The 13,912-nt window shown below is 45.7% G+C and overlaps 2 protein-coding genes across 3 annotated transcripts in view; one reads left to right on the forward strand and one right to left on the reverse strand.

Annotated features, from left to right (window-relative positions):
- Positions 1-9,430, reverse strand: part of IGHMBP2 (immunoglobulin mu DNA binding protein 2) — a 116,212-nt gene extending 106,782 nt beyond the window's left edge. The window contains exons 1-2 of the mRNA XM_073604559.1: positions 9,234-9,430; positions 1,351-1,520 (exon numbers count right to left, since the gene is read on the reverse strand). Of these exons, the coding sequence (XP_073460660.1) occupies positions 1,351-1,520; positions 9,234-9,304 (241 nt within the window). The 5' untranslated portion in view covers positions 9,305-9,430. The remainder of the gene's footprint in view (positions 1-1,350; positions 1,521-9,233) is intronic.
- MRPL21 (mitochondrial ribosomal protein L21) overlaps positions 9,403-13,912 on the forward strand; it is a 45,209-nt gene continuing 40,699 nt past the window's right edge. The window contains exon 1 of one of the 2 annotated variants that reach the window (XM_073604560.1): positions 9,403-9,561. In XM_073604560.1, coding sequence (XP_073460661.1) covers positions 9,489-9,561 — 73 coding nt within the window. In that variant the 5' untranslated portion in view covers positions 9,403-9,488. The remainder of the gene's footprint in view (positions 9,562-13,912) is intronic. The other variant, XM_073604561.1, reaches the window with a different exon arrangement.

Consider the following 13,912-nt stretch of genomic DNA (forward strand, 5'->3'; position numbering starts at 1 on the left):
TGGGAAGCCTCGTCCACAGCAGCTGACTGCAATCTGCATATTTGAATGCTTCTAACAGGCCGGGAGTTTGTGAGTGTATCTCTTGTCCCTGTTTTGCTTGTGTACTATCTAGTAAGTTCACTGCACAATGATCTATTTTTTCTTTGCTTGCTTTGCATAAAACCTTTATCCTGAGAGCCGAATCACCAGCAGTATTATGGCTAAAGTGGGATGCAAGAAAAACTAAATATCCTGATACAAACGATCCAACCCAGTGAGTCAATCAATCTGGATTAAGGGAAGGAACTGTTTAATTATTTTTACTTTCCCCCACTATTTATCTCTGCCTGGACATTGTACTCAGAGTGTCATTATTATTTTATTTATATTCACCGTCACATCACCAATTTGAAGATTTATTTTGGCAATTTTAACACATGTATTAGCACCATAATTATCTATTTTATTCGCATGTATGCATTTTTTATTCCTGGATTCAAGCTTAGTCGCAGCAGCATATTGTGCACTATTTATTTAAAGCGCATCAATTTTCTACTCAAACTAAACCCCTGTTTTTAACACAAACTGTTAGACAGGACAATTCTGTTTGCTGCAGACTGGCTGGCGAGTTGAGCCAGGAATTTACTTTGGTTTTGTTTTTCCTGTGGCTAGATCTATGAGGAAGATGGCTGCAGGAATGTGGCTGCATGGGTTCGCTGTGTTAAATGTATAAGCCACATTCAGAGTCAAAATATATATATTTTATCCTGATAGGCGTGTTCTGTTGCCTGCATTCAGCATGGATACATTTTTTCTCAACACACACCATCACACTAGTGTGGTATAAATGGGGCACATAGACAGCAATTGTTAATAGAGCACCCTGGCGTTGAGCTGGCATTGATTGACATAGATCGAACCGGCTAACAAATCTGCTGTGAAAGAGCCCTTAACAAACAAAAACAAGTATTGTACACTGCCTTCTCCAGGGGGTCATCAATATACAACAATGTAGATTAATTAAGTTGAATTTCCTCATGACATTATAAGAAAGAATAGCCAGTTATGGTGAGGAGGAAACGGAACCAAAAAGCTTTGCACTGGTTCAGTGAAAGTTTTTTTTTACCATAACCTGTCTTGGTGTACTCTCGCTGATTGTGGCCTACAAGCCTGAAAGAGCTATTTAGAATTTGGAATAAATTACTATATACTATTTTATAATATCAGGCTGTATGTGTGTTGTAAACCAGTTGTTCTGCCTGCATTATAAATGGAAGTTATATTATAAATACTCCTCAGTAGGTGGTGGTACATTGTTGGTTGGTACAATGGCTTTGCTGCTGTAAAAGAAAATTGGCGAGTCTTAAGTACCTGATCCAAAGCAGTTACTCGGCAGCACTGCCTCAGCGTCATACTTCCTGGGTGTGAAGGTGACCAGAAGGCGTCCGTACAGCCCTGTTTTTTGGTTTGCTACCTGCAGTTTCAGCAGGCAGACTCCCTTTCTCTGTAATTCCTTTAAAGAGATATTTTCCTGCCAGGTCCTGCAAATACAAAAAAAAAAATAGAAAATAACAATAACACAAGATAGGTTACTGTACATTAACTGTATAAGGCTCCTTCACATATATGCGAATTGGATATGTTTTTAACCACATCCAATTTGCATGACATGTGACTCAAATCAGCTTTCAATGGAGCTGGCTCACATATATCCGGTGCAGCAGCAGTGCGAATTCGCTGCAAATTTGCAAAAAAATCCACTAGCCGGGGTGGTGGGGGACTGCGGGTAGGGGGCCTTATCGGAATCTGGAATCCAGCTTTAACAAGGGGGTCCCCGGATCTCGACCCCTCCCCTATGTGAACGAGTATGGGGTACATTATACCCCTACCCATTATCAAAAAGTGTCAAAAAGAAATAAAAACACAGACACAGTTTTTGACAAAAACAATGTCCCTCGGTGTAGATCCATCGTCAATCACGATGCCCGATGCCACCACCGCCCCGAAAAAAAGAAAAAAGCTGTTTGCACCAAAGGCTCCTGCCGTCTGACATGGAGCATCTCCTTCATTTGACAGGATCCTGAAGAGAACACAGGTTCACTTTACCGAATCTTACCTCACTTTGCACTTTTGTAATTTAAGCCCAATGCTTGCCGAGTACAAAAAAAAACTATCGTGTTGTAACATATAAATCCTGTATAATAATATGTAAGTGGCAAGTGACTAAACTTGCATTCCTGATAATGAAAAGATACTACATACACCTGAATCAGTATTTACAACATCTGAATACGCCAAATGGAATTTTCAGAGTTCCTCACAACTGAAAGTGTGGACTGTGACCAGAGTCTGGTGTTGGAAATAACACTTGGGGGTTGATTTACTAAAAATGGAGAGTGCAAAATCTACAGCGGCTCTGCACAAAAACCAATCAGCTTCCAGTTTTTTTTGTCAAAGCTTAAAGTGGTGGTAAACTTGAACACTCAAAATTAAAATAAGCAGTTCACCTCATACACTAAAGCATCAGAAGTCATCTGTTCCCAGTTTTGCCAAGAAAGGAGAATCCAGCAATCTGAAACCCTCTCCACTTTCCTGCAGTGTTAAACCCGACACATCCAAAAAATTTGTGTCGTCACACCCCCGCTCCTGTGACTGACAGACTATGTAGTTCTCTCATGCACGAGAGAAGAATGCGTGTGTCCAGCATTTCATCACAGATCACTCCCCCTACTGTCTCTGGCTCACCCAGGATTGGCTGCTCCATGCTTGAGCATTATTGGACTAGATCAGTTGTCTCCAAACTGCGGCCCTTTGCTTGCCTCTATCCGGCTCTTGGGACACTATTCTTCCAACTGACACCAATGATGAGGCCCCATTCCTCCCACTGACACCATCGATTGGGCACTATTCCTCCCATCGATACCAACCATGAGGCACTATATCTCCTATAAAACCAACAATGGGGAACTATTCCTCCTGTTGAACCCAATGATGGGGCAGCGTCTACTCCCACTGATGCTGGGACAATTTTCTACTCACACTGGCCACAGTCTTCCCCCACTAAAGCCTGACAAACAGTAAAGTGGCCCTTTGTTTAACCACTTGCTTACTGGGCATCTAAACCCCCTTCCTGCCCAAAACAATTTTCAGCTTTTAGCGCTGTCACTCTTTGAACAACAATTGCAAGGTCATGCAACACTGTACCCAAATTAAATTTTTATAATTTTTTCCCACAAATAGAGCTTTCTTTTGGTGGCATTTGATCACCTCTGGGTTTTTCATTTTTTGTGGCAGTGATGGGCACTGATCGGCACTGGTAGGTGACACTGATAGGCAGCACTGCTAGGTGGCACTGATGAGGCACTGATTGGCACCACTAGTGGGCATTGGTAGGTGGCACGGATGTACTGTGGGCACCGATTCGTGGCACTGAATGCTGGAATTGGCAGGCGGTACTTGTGGGCACAGAGGCTCTTCCTCTTCGGGACCGATGTCCCTGCAAACAGAAGCCGGCGATCGGCTTTCTTTCTTCTCACACTGTCAGCGTGAGAAAAAAAAAAAAAAAGGATTACCGAGCCTCTGTTTACATCACGTGATAAGCTGTCATTGGCCAACAGCTGATCACGTGATCAAGGGTCGGGATCGGCACCTTACTCGGATCTGTGATCACCCGAGTCTCATTAACTCGGGTGATCACAGCGTGCACCGCGCGCCCACTTCTGGGGAGTAGCCAGCTTTGAAAGGGGAGGACGTCAATAGACGGCCTCCCGGCAAAGCAGATCCACGCTGTAGCCGTCATTCGGCTATAGCGGGGATCTGAACAGGTTAAAAAGTTTGGAGTCCCCTGGACTAGATAAAGGTGGAGCTTTGAGTGTGATGTGCGAGCACTATTCAATGTCTGTGCTCGCTGCTAAGCCGCGCTAGCGTGATTGCCGGGGGGAGTGTACAGATGGGAGGGGTGTCCTGTGATGTCACGACTCCGCCTCTCGAGCGCCGGCAGGGAGACACTTCCACGGATCAAAAATTTTTGGAGAGCTGTGACAGACGCAGGAGACAAAAAAAATCAGGTACAACTACTGAGATTTGGTTTAGTACTGTAAAAGCATAAATATGATGCATGTCTTTGATATTTGATATTTTTTACAACCACTTTAATTAAACAAGCTGAAGTTAGAAGCTAATTGGCCACAATGCACAGCTGCACCAGATTTTGCCCTCTTCAGTTTTAGTAAATCAACCTCATGGTGTATTCAGCCACTGTTAATACTGTGACGGGTGTATGTAGGGTCTTCTTATCAGGCATACTACTTCAGCCGCTTACATATGTTACAACAGGAAAGTTTTCTATGGTCATAGGAAGTGCCAGCAGCATGCAAGCTTGCTCACGGGAGTTATATTTTTTAAATGTTTATCTTTTATTAAGTCTCTCTACAAAGTACACATCATAATAGATCAAGAAATCAACACACAGGGTGGTTAAAAATCAATGATTTAAAAAAAAAAAAAAAAAAAAAAACTGATTTTTTTTTTTTTTTTATTGGATTTTTTTTATTTAAATCAGTTTTTTTTTTTTAATTTATTTTAATAAAATGCTTTTGGAGTAAAAATCTATCTAAAAGATAAGTTTTCTATTTAAGATACAGTACATTCATAATTTAGTTTAGTTTATTCAGCATGAAATGGAGCTTAGTTATATCGCATGAGGCTGTATATTCTCCAGTACTTACATTTTTGGTAAACTCATTCAATGAATCCAAGCTCTGCAAGCTGGGATAACATACACCGCATTGATGCATTCACACAATTTCACAGTAACCATGAGATAAACCAAAGTTCAGGAATATTCCTTTATCCCATTGTTTTGCAAATCTATGTACACTACAAACTGTATGATTAAATCGGTTCTCATATTGCTATTTTACTAACCTGACAGCTTATTATTCTAAATAGATTCTTTCATATTTGCAAACAAAATGAAGGTTTTCTAACTACCAGCAGGAATGAGTCCTTACATTTAAAAAGTGCCTGTTAGCGGTCATCCACTCAGCTGCTCCCGCCATGTCCCTCGCCTTGTTGTATCACTGCCGCATCACCAGCCATCCCATTAAAGGGAATGGGACTGTTGGTGAGTCACCAGCGGGTCAGAGGAGAAGCTTCGGGACTGAGATGACAGTTGCTCTTTGAAAATTATGAACCATAAAAATGCGGTCTACACCGGGCATGTGAAATTTGGATGAAATAATGGACTCAACTGAGAGGACTAAGCCCTGGTTCACACCGGTGCGATTTGTCATGTGATTTGACAGTTCCAAATCGCATTACAAGTCGCACCCCACTACTAGCAATGGAACTGTTCAAATCTTCGCGACTTATGTCGTAGTGACTTTGAAAAACAGTTTCTGCGCTAGTTTTTTCATTGCGACTTGCATAGACTTCTGTTAAATGAAGTCACAAGCCTCAATGAATCGGAGGAACAAATTGCACTGATCTGCAGCTTTGAAATCGCACAATATCAAAGCCGCACTGCTGTGAACCAGGACTTAATCTTCAAGGAAGGTCACATCATGTCTACCGAGGGCCACACCTACTTTATTTTAGGAAAAGATTTTGGCACTTCAGGACTTAAAGCAGATCTTCACTGGGAAAAATGACTTTCCTCCCCTTAATTCCCCCCCCGCAGCAGGAATATCCCACCCACATTTTTTTTTTTACCCTTTTTTTGGGCATGCTTCAGCCTGCCTCCTGTGCTATGCTTCCAGTGTTTCTTGGGATATGTACATCACATATCCCAGGAGACAACCTCTTCTAGTCAGAATGGTAGGAAGAGGGTGGTGGCACATAATCAGGGACGCCAGCCACCTCCCAATGACGTCATGGAAGAAGATGGCGGCGTGGGAACTGGACAGTGGGAGCTGAGAAGAAGATTTAATTTCTACCTGACAGGTTCCAAATAAGAATCCTTCTCTCCTCTTGTATCCTGCATTATAAAACTGAAAGCTTAACAATCTTTAAAAAAAAAAAAAATGAAAATTTAAACTACAACGTACCCTGCTCCGCTGTACTTACCTCTGTGGGTGATGGGCTGCCAGTGCTCACACAGCCGGTGTAGCAGTCCGGGTATTTGATATCCCTGCTCTTCTCACGCTTCTTTCTGCAGTGCTCCTGGGATAGATCAGAGCTATTTTGATTGGCCAGCACAGAGCATCACTCTGATCTGTCCTGGAAGCACTGTAGAAAGAAGAGGGAGAAAAGGACCGCTACATTGGCTGTTTGGGCACTGACAGCTCATCACCCACTGAGGCAAGTAGAGCGTGGATTTGGGGGGGGGGGGGTGTAGAGTGTCGGTTCACCTAATTTTTTTCTGAAAATGTGAACTTATACTTAAAAGTGAATGAAAAGTTAAAACTTTCCTTTTAGTTTTGGATTGAGTGATGAAGTGTTAGCATTTCTGTCAGGTTTTTACTGCTGTTGTGTCCCTACTGGGGACATTTACTCTCTCCCTGTAACAACTGTCACTAAGACTAAAAGTTATGGGAAATCTTTTGAGTTGTCACCAGAACAGGAATAGAGAAAAAATATTCCACTGGGGACACTTCTGGTGACAATGGTCTAAGCTTTGATTCACACCGTTGTGGTGAGTTAAAAAGTGGAACGTAAGTCCTGCTGTGAAAAAAAAAAAAACTGCAAGCTGGCTGGCTTGTTATTTCAGAAGAGACATACAGGGGTTGAATTACTAAAAGGAGAATGTTCACCGGCAAAAATGAATCGTTACTTCACAAGGAAGTTTTCAGTTATATTAGGGAATGTGTTGAAAATTCACTTTGCAAAGTATTCACAAGCAAGGAAAAGAAAAATTGGTTTGAATCGGCACGTGTTCACCTCGTTGTAAGCTCTAACAAGCAGCGCTCTCCCATTCCTCCTGTATTGAATTGTATTATAACTGTACTGTATTGTAAAGCCCCGTGCAAACTGTATTATAATAAGAAGAATTTACTAAGCCAAGTGAAAATTCCTTTACAAAATGAAAATTGTGAAGTGAACAGCAAACTCCTTTAGTGTATCAACTTCACACGGTCTCTCCTGTAATAAAGTGCCCGTTCTTGCCTGCTCGCCACCTCCTCCAACACTGTAAACTGAGCTGCGCATGCACAGTTCAGCTGATAGTGCTGGAATGACGACCTCCTGTGCATGCGGAGGAGTGACATTATCTCCCACCCAGCCAGTTAGCAGGCCTAAAGCCTGGCACTCAGAAGAAGATGCCGACCCTGACGCAGGACCATTGAATAGACAAGAATGTAGACAAGAATGTAGACTTTAGTTCCGCTTAAGACCCGTTTCACACTGGGGTGCTTTTAAAGGGGTTGTAAAGGTAAGTATTTTTTCACCTTAATGCATCCTTTGCATTAAGGTGAAAAAACACCTGTCAGTGACCGGCCTCCAGCCGCTCACCTACCTGAACCCTCGAACTTGTCCCATGGGGATGAGCCTTCTCCCTGCTAGGGGGTTCTTGGCTGTTGATTGGATAGATTGATAGCAGCACAGCCATTGGCTCGCGCTGCTGTCAATCAAATCCAATGACACGGGCGCGGCCAAGTTTTGCATTTGGCGTCTATGGACGCCGAATGTTGGACTCGGGAGTGCGCACGCAAGGTAACCCCCCGGGAGAGCGCTTCTCCCAGGGGTTATCTGATGCAGGGAGGAGTCGAGAGACCAGGATCGGGGCCACTGTGTGCAAAACGAACTGCACAGTGGAGGTAAGTATGACATGTTTGTTATTTAAAAAAAAAAAATACCTTTAGCGCCGGTTCACATTAGAAGCGGCACGACTTGCAGGTCGCCTCACCGAGGCGACCTGCACACGACTGCCGCGGCGACTTGCAAGACGACTTCTGTAAAGAAAGTCTATGCAAGTCGCCCCCAAAGTAGTACAGGAACCTTTCTTCTAAGTCGGAGCGACTTGCGTCGCTCCGATTAGAACGGTTCCATTGTACAGAACGGGAGGCGACTTGTCAGGTGGCTAGGTCGCCTGACAAGTCGCCCCCGTGTGAACCGGCTCTTAGTGTCACTTTAAGAGCCAGTTTACACGGGGGCGACTTGTCAGGCGATCTAGCCGCCTGACAAGTCGCCTCCCGTTCTGTACAATGGAACCGTTCTAATCGGAGCGATGCAAGTCGCTCCAACTTAGAAGAATGGTTCCTGTACTACTTTGGGGGCGACTTGCATAGACTTCTATACAGAAGTCGTCTTGCAAGTCGCCGCGGCAGTCGTGTGCAGGTCGCCTCGGTGAGGCAACCTGCAAGTCGTGCCGCTTCTAATGTGAACCGGCGCTAAGGCATTTTAGCGCTAAAAATAGGGCCTGTAAAGCGCCTCTCAAGTTACCCCAGTGTGAAAGCCCGAGTGCTTGCAGTTCGGGAAAAAAAAGTCCTGCAAGCAGCATCTTTTGCGGCGGAGTATACAGCGCTTCTGCACTGCCTCTGCCCATCGAAATGAATGGGCAGCGCTGCCGAAGCGCAACACAGGTGCTTTTAACCCTTTCTTCAGCCGCTAGTGGGGGTTAAAAGTGCCCCCCCCCTCTGGCGGCCAAAAAGCTCTGCTAAAACTAGCGGCGCTTTACTGCTAATGCCTGCACCACCCCAGTGTAAAAGAGGAGGTCTTAATTTGAATGGGCGGCCAATTACACCAAAAAGGTACCTGCGCTATTTTTTATAACAAGGAAATACACCACATTACATTATTGTGAGCTGCACCTCACCTGCATTGATAAGGTGCACTGGAGCGCCATTAAAGTGCACATGCACAGCTCAGTGTACACTTGTACAGAACGCTGCGAGCGGGCCGTTTATTATATTGCAGATAATTTAAGTCTCTTCTGCAATAGGGAACCTGCCCGCTGGTTTTCCTTTTTAGACTTTAGTTTTGCTTTAAAAATGAATGGCACCACAGTGCAACAACACACATCTTTGTGTGATCCTGGAGAGGGTTTCCCTCATTGGAAGAGATTTCATGTCACTTCCTGCTGCTTTTACAGGACAGGAAATGTGAGGAAATCTCCCCAATGTGACAAAAACACCTGGCAGGCCATTTCACCCTTCACTTCTCTATCCAAAATGAAAGCAAACAATGCTTTGGGAATTAGTTCTATGTTAATATTGAATATTGAGCTCAGTACATAGCTCCCACCCCCCATGACGAGCAGTTCCATACTGGAGTCTGAGGGAGTGTAGTGTGCACAGGAAAACACATTCCTCTCATACCTGGCCTCTTCGATTTCAGCCTCTCTCTCCTCCTTCAGGAGCTCTAGATGGGTTTTAATAAACTCCTCCATGCCGGCCTCGGCACACTATTATTATCTCAGGGAGCTGTCAGCAGCTTCTCCACAGTAAGACATGTTCCCTGACATTTCCTGTGTAAGCGGAACTTCCGGTCTGAGCTGTGTTTCCAGGGGTCGGTGTTTGCGGGTGCACGCTGTACGGAAGTAGTGCAGTGCAGTGTACGGAAGGCGGTGTGGCATGGCTCTGGCAGGGTGCAGGCTGCTGGTGCGGAGTGTGCTGGGTGCACGGGGTGTCGGGGCTGCAGCAGCAGGTAAAGAGAAGGAGGAGGAGGAGGAGGGGTGGGTGGGTGGTCACAGGACTTGTAGCTGGGTGACATTCACACAGTACATAGGGGGTCATTGCACTATATCAGGGATTGTAGTAGAGGGTCACCTTCCATGGTCACAGAATGCAGGCTCTTATTTCCCTCAATGAAGTGTGCCTACTGATAGGCCACCTAATAAAGAGAACCTGCCACCAGCCAAACAGTACATTATTAGTGTATTCCTTTATAATGTGGCTTTTTCAGGAAGAGTCATTTCCCAGCACAGCCCACTTCCTCCTTGCACATCATAGCCCCTCCTCTTCTGGGAGTGTCTAAATATTGCCTGTGCTGGCCCAGCTCCCCTCACTATATAACACTGTGTGTAGCTGTAAGGGGAAGGATTAAGAGTAACATTATAGAGTGTCACTTAGGTGACATCTCTGTGCAGGGTGGGGCTGTTGACATCATGTCCAAGATGGCGGCACCCAGCAGCAGTCTCCAGGTACTTGGTTATCTACACAAGGGAGGATTTTACTCTTGCAACACAGATCCCATTCACACTTATGTGTTGTGCTTATGTGAACGAGAACGCGAGAATACGTTTTCACAAAACTGCGTGAATGTATATACCTCAAAAATACACGCAAATATACGAAAAAAAAAAAAAGTAGATGCTCAAACAGGAGTATCATGTGCAAGAGGCCTTTGAAACATGTTATAGCCATATTCAGGGCGTAACATGTTATAAATGCCCCGCCCCGTTTATTACAGTGAGCGGGGGGATGTTCACCTGCACCCTCTGCTCACTGTCACAATTTAAAATAAACACGTGTGTGGGAGTAGATTTAGCCTTGCAGAATTCGTACAGCTGTGGCAAAAAGTTTTGAGAAGGACAAAAATATACATTTTCAGTCTGCTGCTTCAGCGTTTTTAGATCTTTTTGTCAGGTGTTACTATGATATATTGAAGTATAATTACAAGCATTTCATAAGTGTCAAAGGCTTTTATTGACAATGAGATGAAGTTTATGGAGAGTCAATATTTGCAGTGTTGACCTTTCTTTTTCAAGACCTTCTCCCTGGCATGCTGTCAATCACCTTCTGGGTCACATCCTGACTGATGACAGCCCATTCTTACATAATCAATGCTTGGAGTTTGTCAGAATTTGTTTTGGTTTCTTTTTTTTTTGTTCACCTTCCTCTTGAGGATTGACCACACGTTCTCAGTGGGATTAAGGTCTGGGGAGTTTCCAGGCCATGGACCAACATTTTCCATGTTTTGTTCCCCAAGCCACTTAGTTATCACTTTAGCCTTATGGCAAGGGGCTTCATCATGCTGGAAAAGGTATTGTTTATCACCAACCTGTTCTTGGATGGTTGGGAGAAGTTGCTCTCGGAGGATGTTATTGTACTATTCTTTATCCATGGCTGTGTTCTTTGGCAGAATTGTGAGTAAGCCCAGTCCCTTGGCTGAGAAGCGACCCCACACATGAATGGTCTCAGGATGCATGACAGGACTGATGGTAGCGCTCACCTTTTCTTCTCCGGCAAGGTTTTTTCTGGATGCCCCAAACAATTGGAAAGAGGATTCATCAGAGAAAATGACCCCAGTCCTCAGCAGTCCAATCCTTGTACCTTTTGTAGAATATCAGTCTGTCCCTGATGTCTGGAGAGAAGTGGATTCTTTGCTGCCCTTCTTGACACCAGGCCATCCTCCAAAAGTCTTCACCTCACTGTGCCTGCAGATGCACTCACACCTGCCTGCTACCATTCCTGATCAAGCTCTGTACTGGTGGTGCCCCGATTCCACAGCTGAATCAACTGTAGGAGATGGTCCTGGCGCTTGCTGGACTTTCTTGGGCGCCTTGAAGCCTTCTTCGCAAATGCAGTGGAAATGTTTTTTTTATGGGATTACATTCATTTTCATAGCAAAGAGGGACTTTGCAATTATTTGCAATTCATCTGATCACTCTTTATAACATTCTGGAGTATATGCAAATTGCCATCATAAAAACTGAAGCAGCAGACTTTGAGAAAATTAATATTTCTGTCATTCTCAAAACTTCTGGCCATAGCTGTACAAGGGCGGACAGTCAGGTAGGTAATTTTAATGCAGAAGAGACAAAGCATGTCTCTTTCGCATTAAAATTCCTGCTTGTTCTCCCATCTTTAATTCTGGCCTCAAGTTCCACTTTAAGATCTGACCGTTTGAGTGTTCTGCTTTTACAAAAAAACCCTAATACCCTATTTTGACAGCGAGCAGAAAGATCCTTCATTTACAATGTTCTGTGATTGTGGAAACTACAAGTTTGTGACTGTCGGCTTTGTAGTTCTTGATGAACTATCTGTGCTCTGTTGAGCACTCTAGGTAGTTAACCTGTGTGCGGTGACCATATGGGGGAGATTTTGGGCTAGCTGTGGGTGTTTGCAAAGTGTACCTTTTTTGCTTGTGTCTGGCTGTTTTTTACCTGTATGATGGCGCATGACGGTGCGCCATTTCACCTTGGTTAGCACATGCGTTCGCAAAAGCGCTGCTGGGTTTAGCAGTTTGGTGGCAATGGCGCACAGCCAGTTTATTTAAGCTGTGTATGTCAAGCATGTGGTGCTTCCAGAAGGCAACTGTGGGACACAGAGCAGGCTCTGAATCAGGCACTTGCAGCAGTTCATTTCTCCTTACCCGGGTCATGTGAGTCACCAGGTGTTGCTTGGCAGGCTAAAAGTGCTTAGCAGGGGGGGGCGTGGTCTGGACATGGCCGTGTAGAGACGTGCTACCGCTGAGCTCCCGGCCGTCTCTCGCCTTCCCTGGCATCGATAGTCTACCTAAACACAGGATGCTATCTTCTAAGAAGCGGAGTAACAGGAGGAATAAGAAGAAAGCTAGCCCGACCATCCACACCCCTGTTGCCGGTGATTTTCAGAGACTGTTTGGGAGATCACAGTCCGGCTCCCCAGATCTCAAGATGGCGGATCCCCGTGGCTCTCTTTCACAGACCTCAGGCCGCATAGTGGATCCGGAATCGTCAGAGGGTTCCCGAAGCCCAACAAATTACCCTAGCTCCCCTGGACCGTCTATGGAGACCCCGGGAAATACTGCACCCCCGCCAGTTACCTACAGGGCAGACGCGGAGCTGAGAGCTATCCTACAAGCCCTTCCGACGCGGGCAGATATAGAGGCACTTGTGGGAAAGGTGGAGGCCGCACACAGAAAAGAGATCCGAGCGATCAAGCAAGACGTGCAGGATTTATCTTCACGCCTCACAACAGGTGAATCATCTTTGGCGTCCCTCGAACAGAGAGTCACATCAATAGAATCCCAGCAACGAGACCAAGCCAATGTAGCTGTGGATACCCAACTACGTATGGAAGAAATTGAGGACCGGAGCCGTAGGAACAACCTGCGGCTCCGGGGCCTCCCAGAAGCAACAGGCCCAGCGGATCTACTAGCCACGGTTACGGACATTTTCAAGCGAATAGCGGGCGATCACCTCCCCGAGCACGTGGAAATCGATCGGGTCCACAGAGCTCTGGGCCCCCGCCCATCTGACCTTACCAGACCGCGGGATGTAATCTGTCGGTTGCACCACTACGTCCACAAGGAGGCCATAGCCCGCGGGGCCTGGGAGTCAGGAGATGTGGAATTCGATGGTGCAACTATTAAAATCCTGCCAGATATATCCAGGCCGACACTGCATCGCCGCTCCCTCTTGAAGCCCCTGCTAGACCTGGCCAGACGCTGCAACGCCACTTATAGATGGGGCTTTCCGCTGTCGGTCACCTTCCTCAAGGAACAGAAATCCTTCCACCTGCGGTCCCCGGATTCCCTGCCGGCTCTCTTTGATTTCCTTGGCTCAGACCCAATCACCATCCCCAATTGGCTGGACTACCTTCCTCGTGCTCCGGGACGCCTAGGCGCATCAAGAGGACAAGCTCCACAGCCTCAGAGGCCGCAGAGAAATGGTCGCCGACCCCGCTCTTTATCCCAGGATGAACATCGGGAATCGTGAGTACTGACACCAGAGGCCCATACGCTTCGGATGAGACTCCAATACCTGTTTTGATTGAGCCTCACCCTCAGCAGTCTCCACCTTAGTGTAACCCGGACGGCTCCCTTAGACCCTAACACCCATATGCGTAATACAGACAATCACCAAAGTCCTCCATCTTGGCTATTATTCATCCCAGTTCTGAGGTTATCCCCCTAATCCTACAGCTGAGTGGATATAAGGTACTTTAGGAGATGACATGGAACAATACTCACTCCCCACACGTGAAGGAGACTCCCCCCCCCCCCCCCAGGAACAGAAACTATACAAGAACCACAGCAGGGTCCGACTTCTGTCGAGAAACAATGCCTCTAG

The sequence above is a fragment of the Aquarana catesbeiana genome, linkage group LG11 (assembly GCF_042186555.1).
Source record: "Aquarana catesbeiana isolate 2022-GZ linkage group LG11, ASM4218655v1, whole genome shotgun sequence".
NCBI lineage: Eukaryota > Metazoa > Chordata > Amphibia > Anura > Ranidae > Aquarana > Aquarana catesbeiana.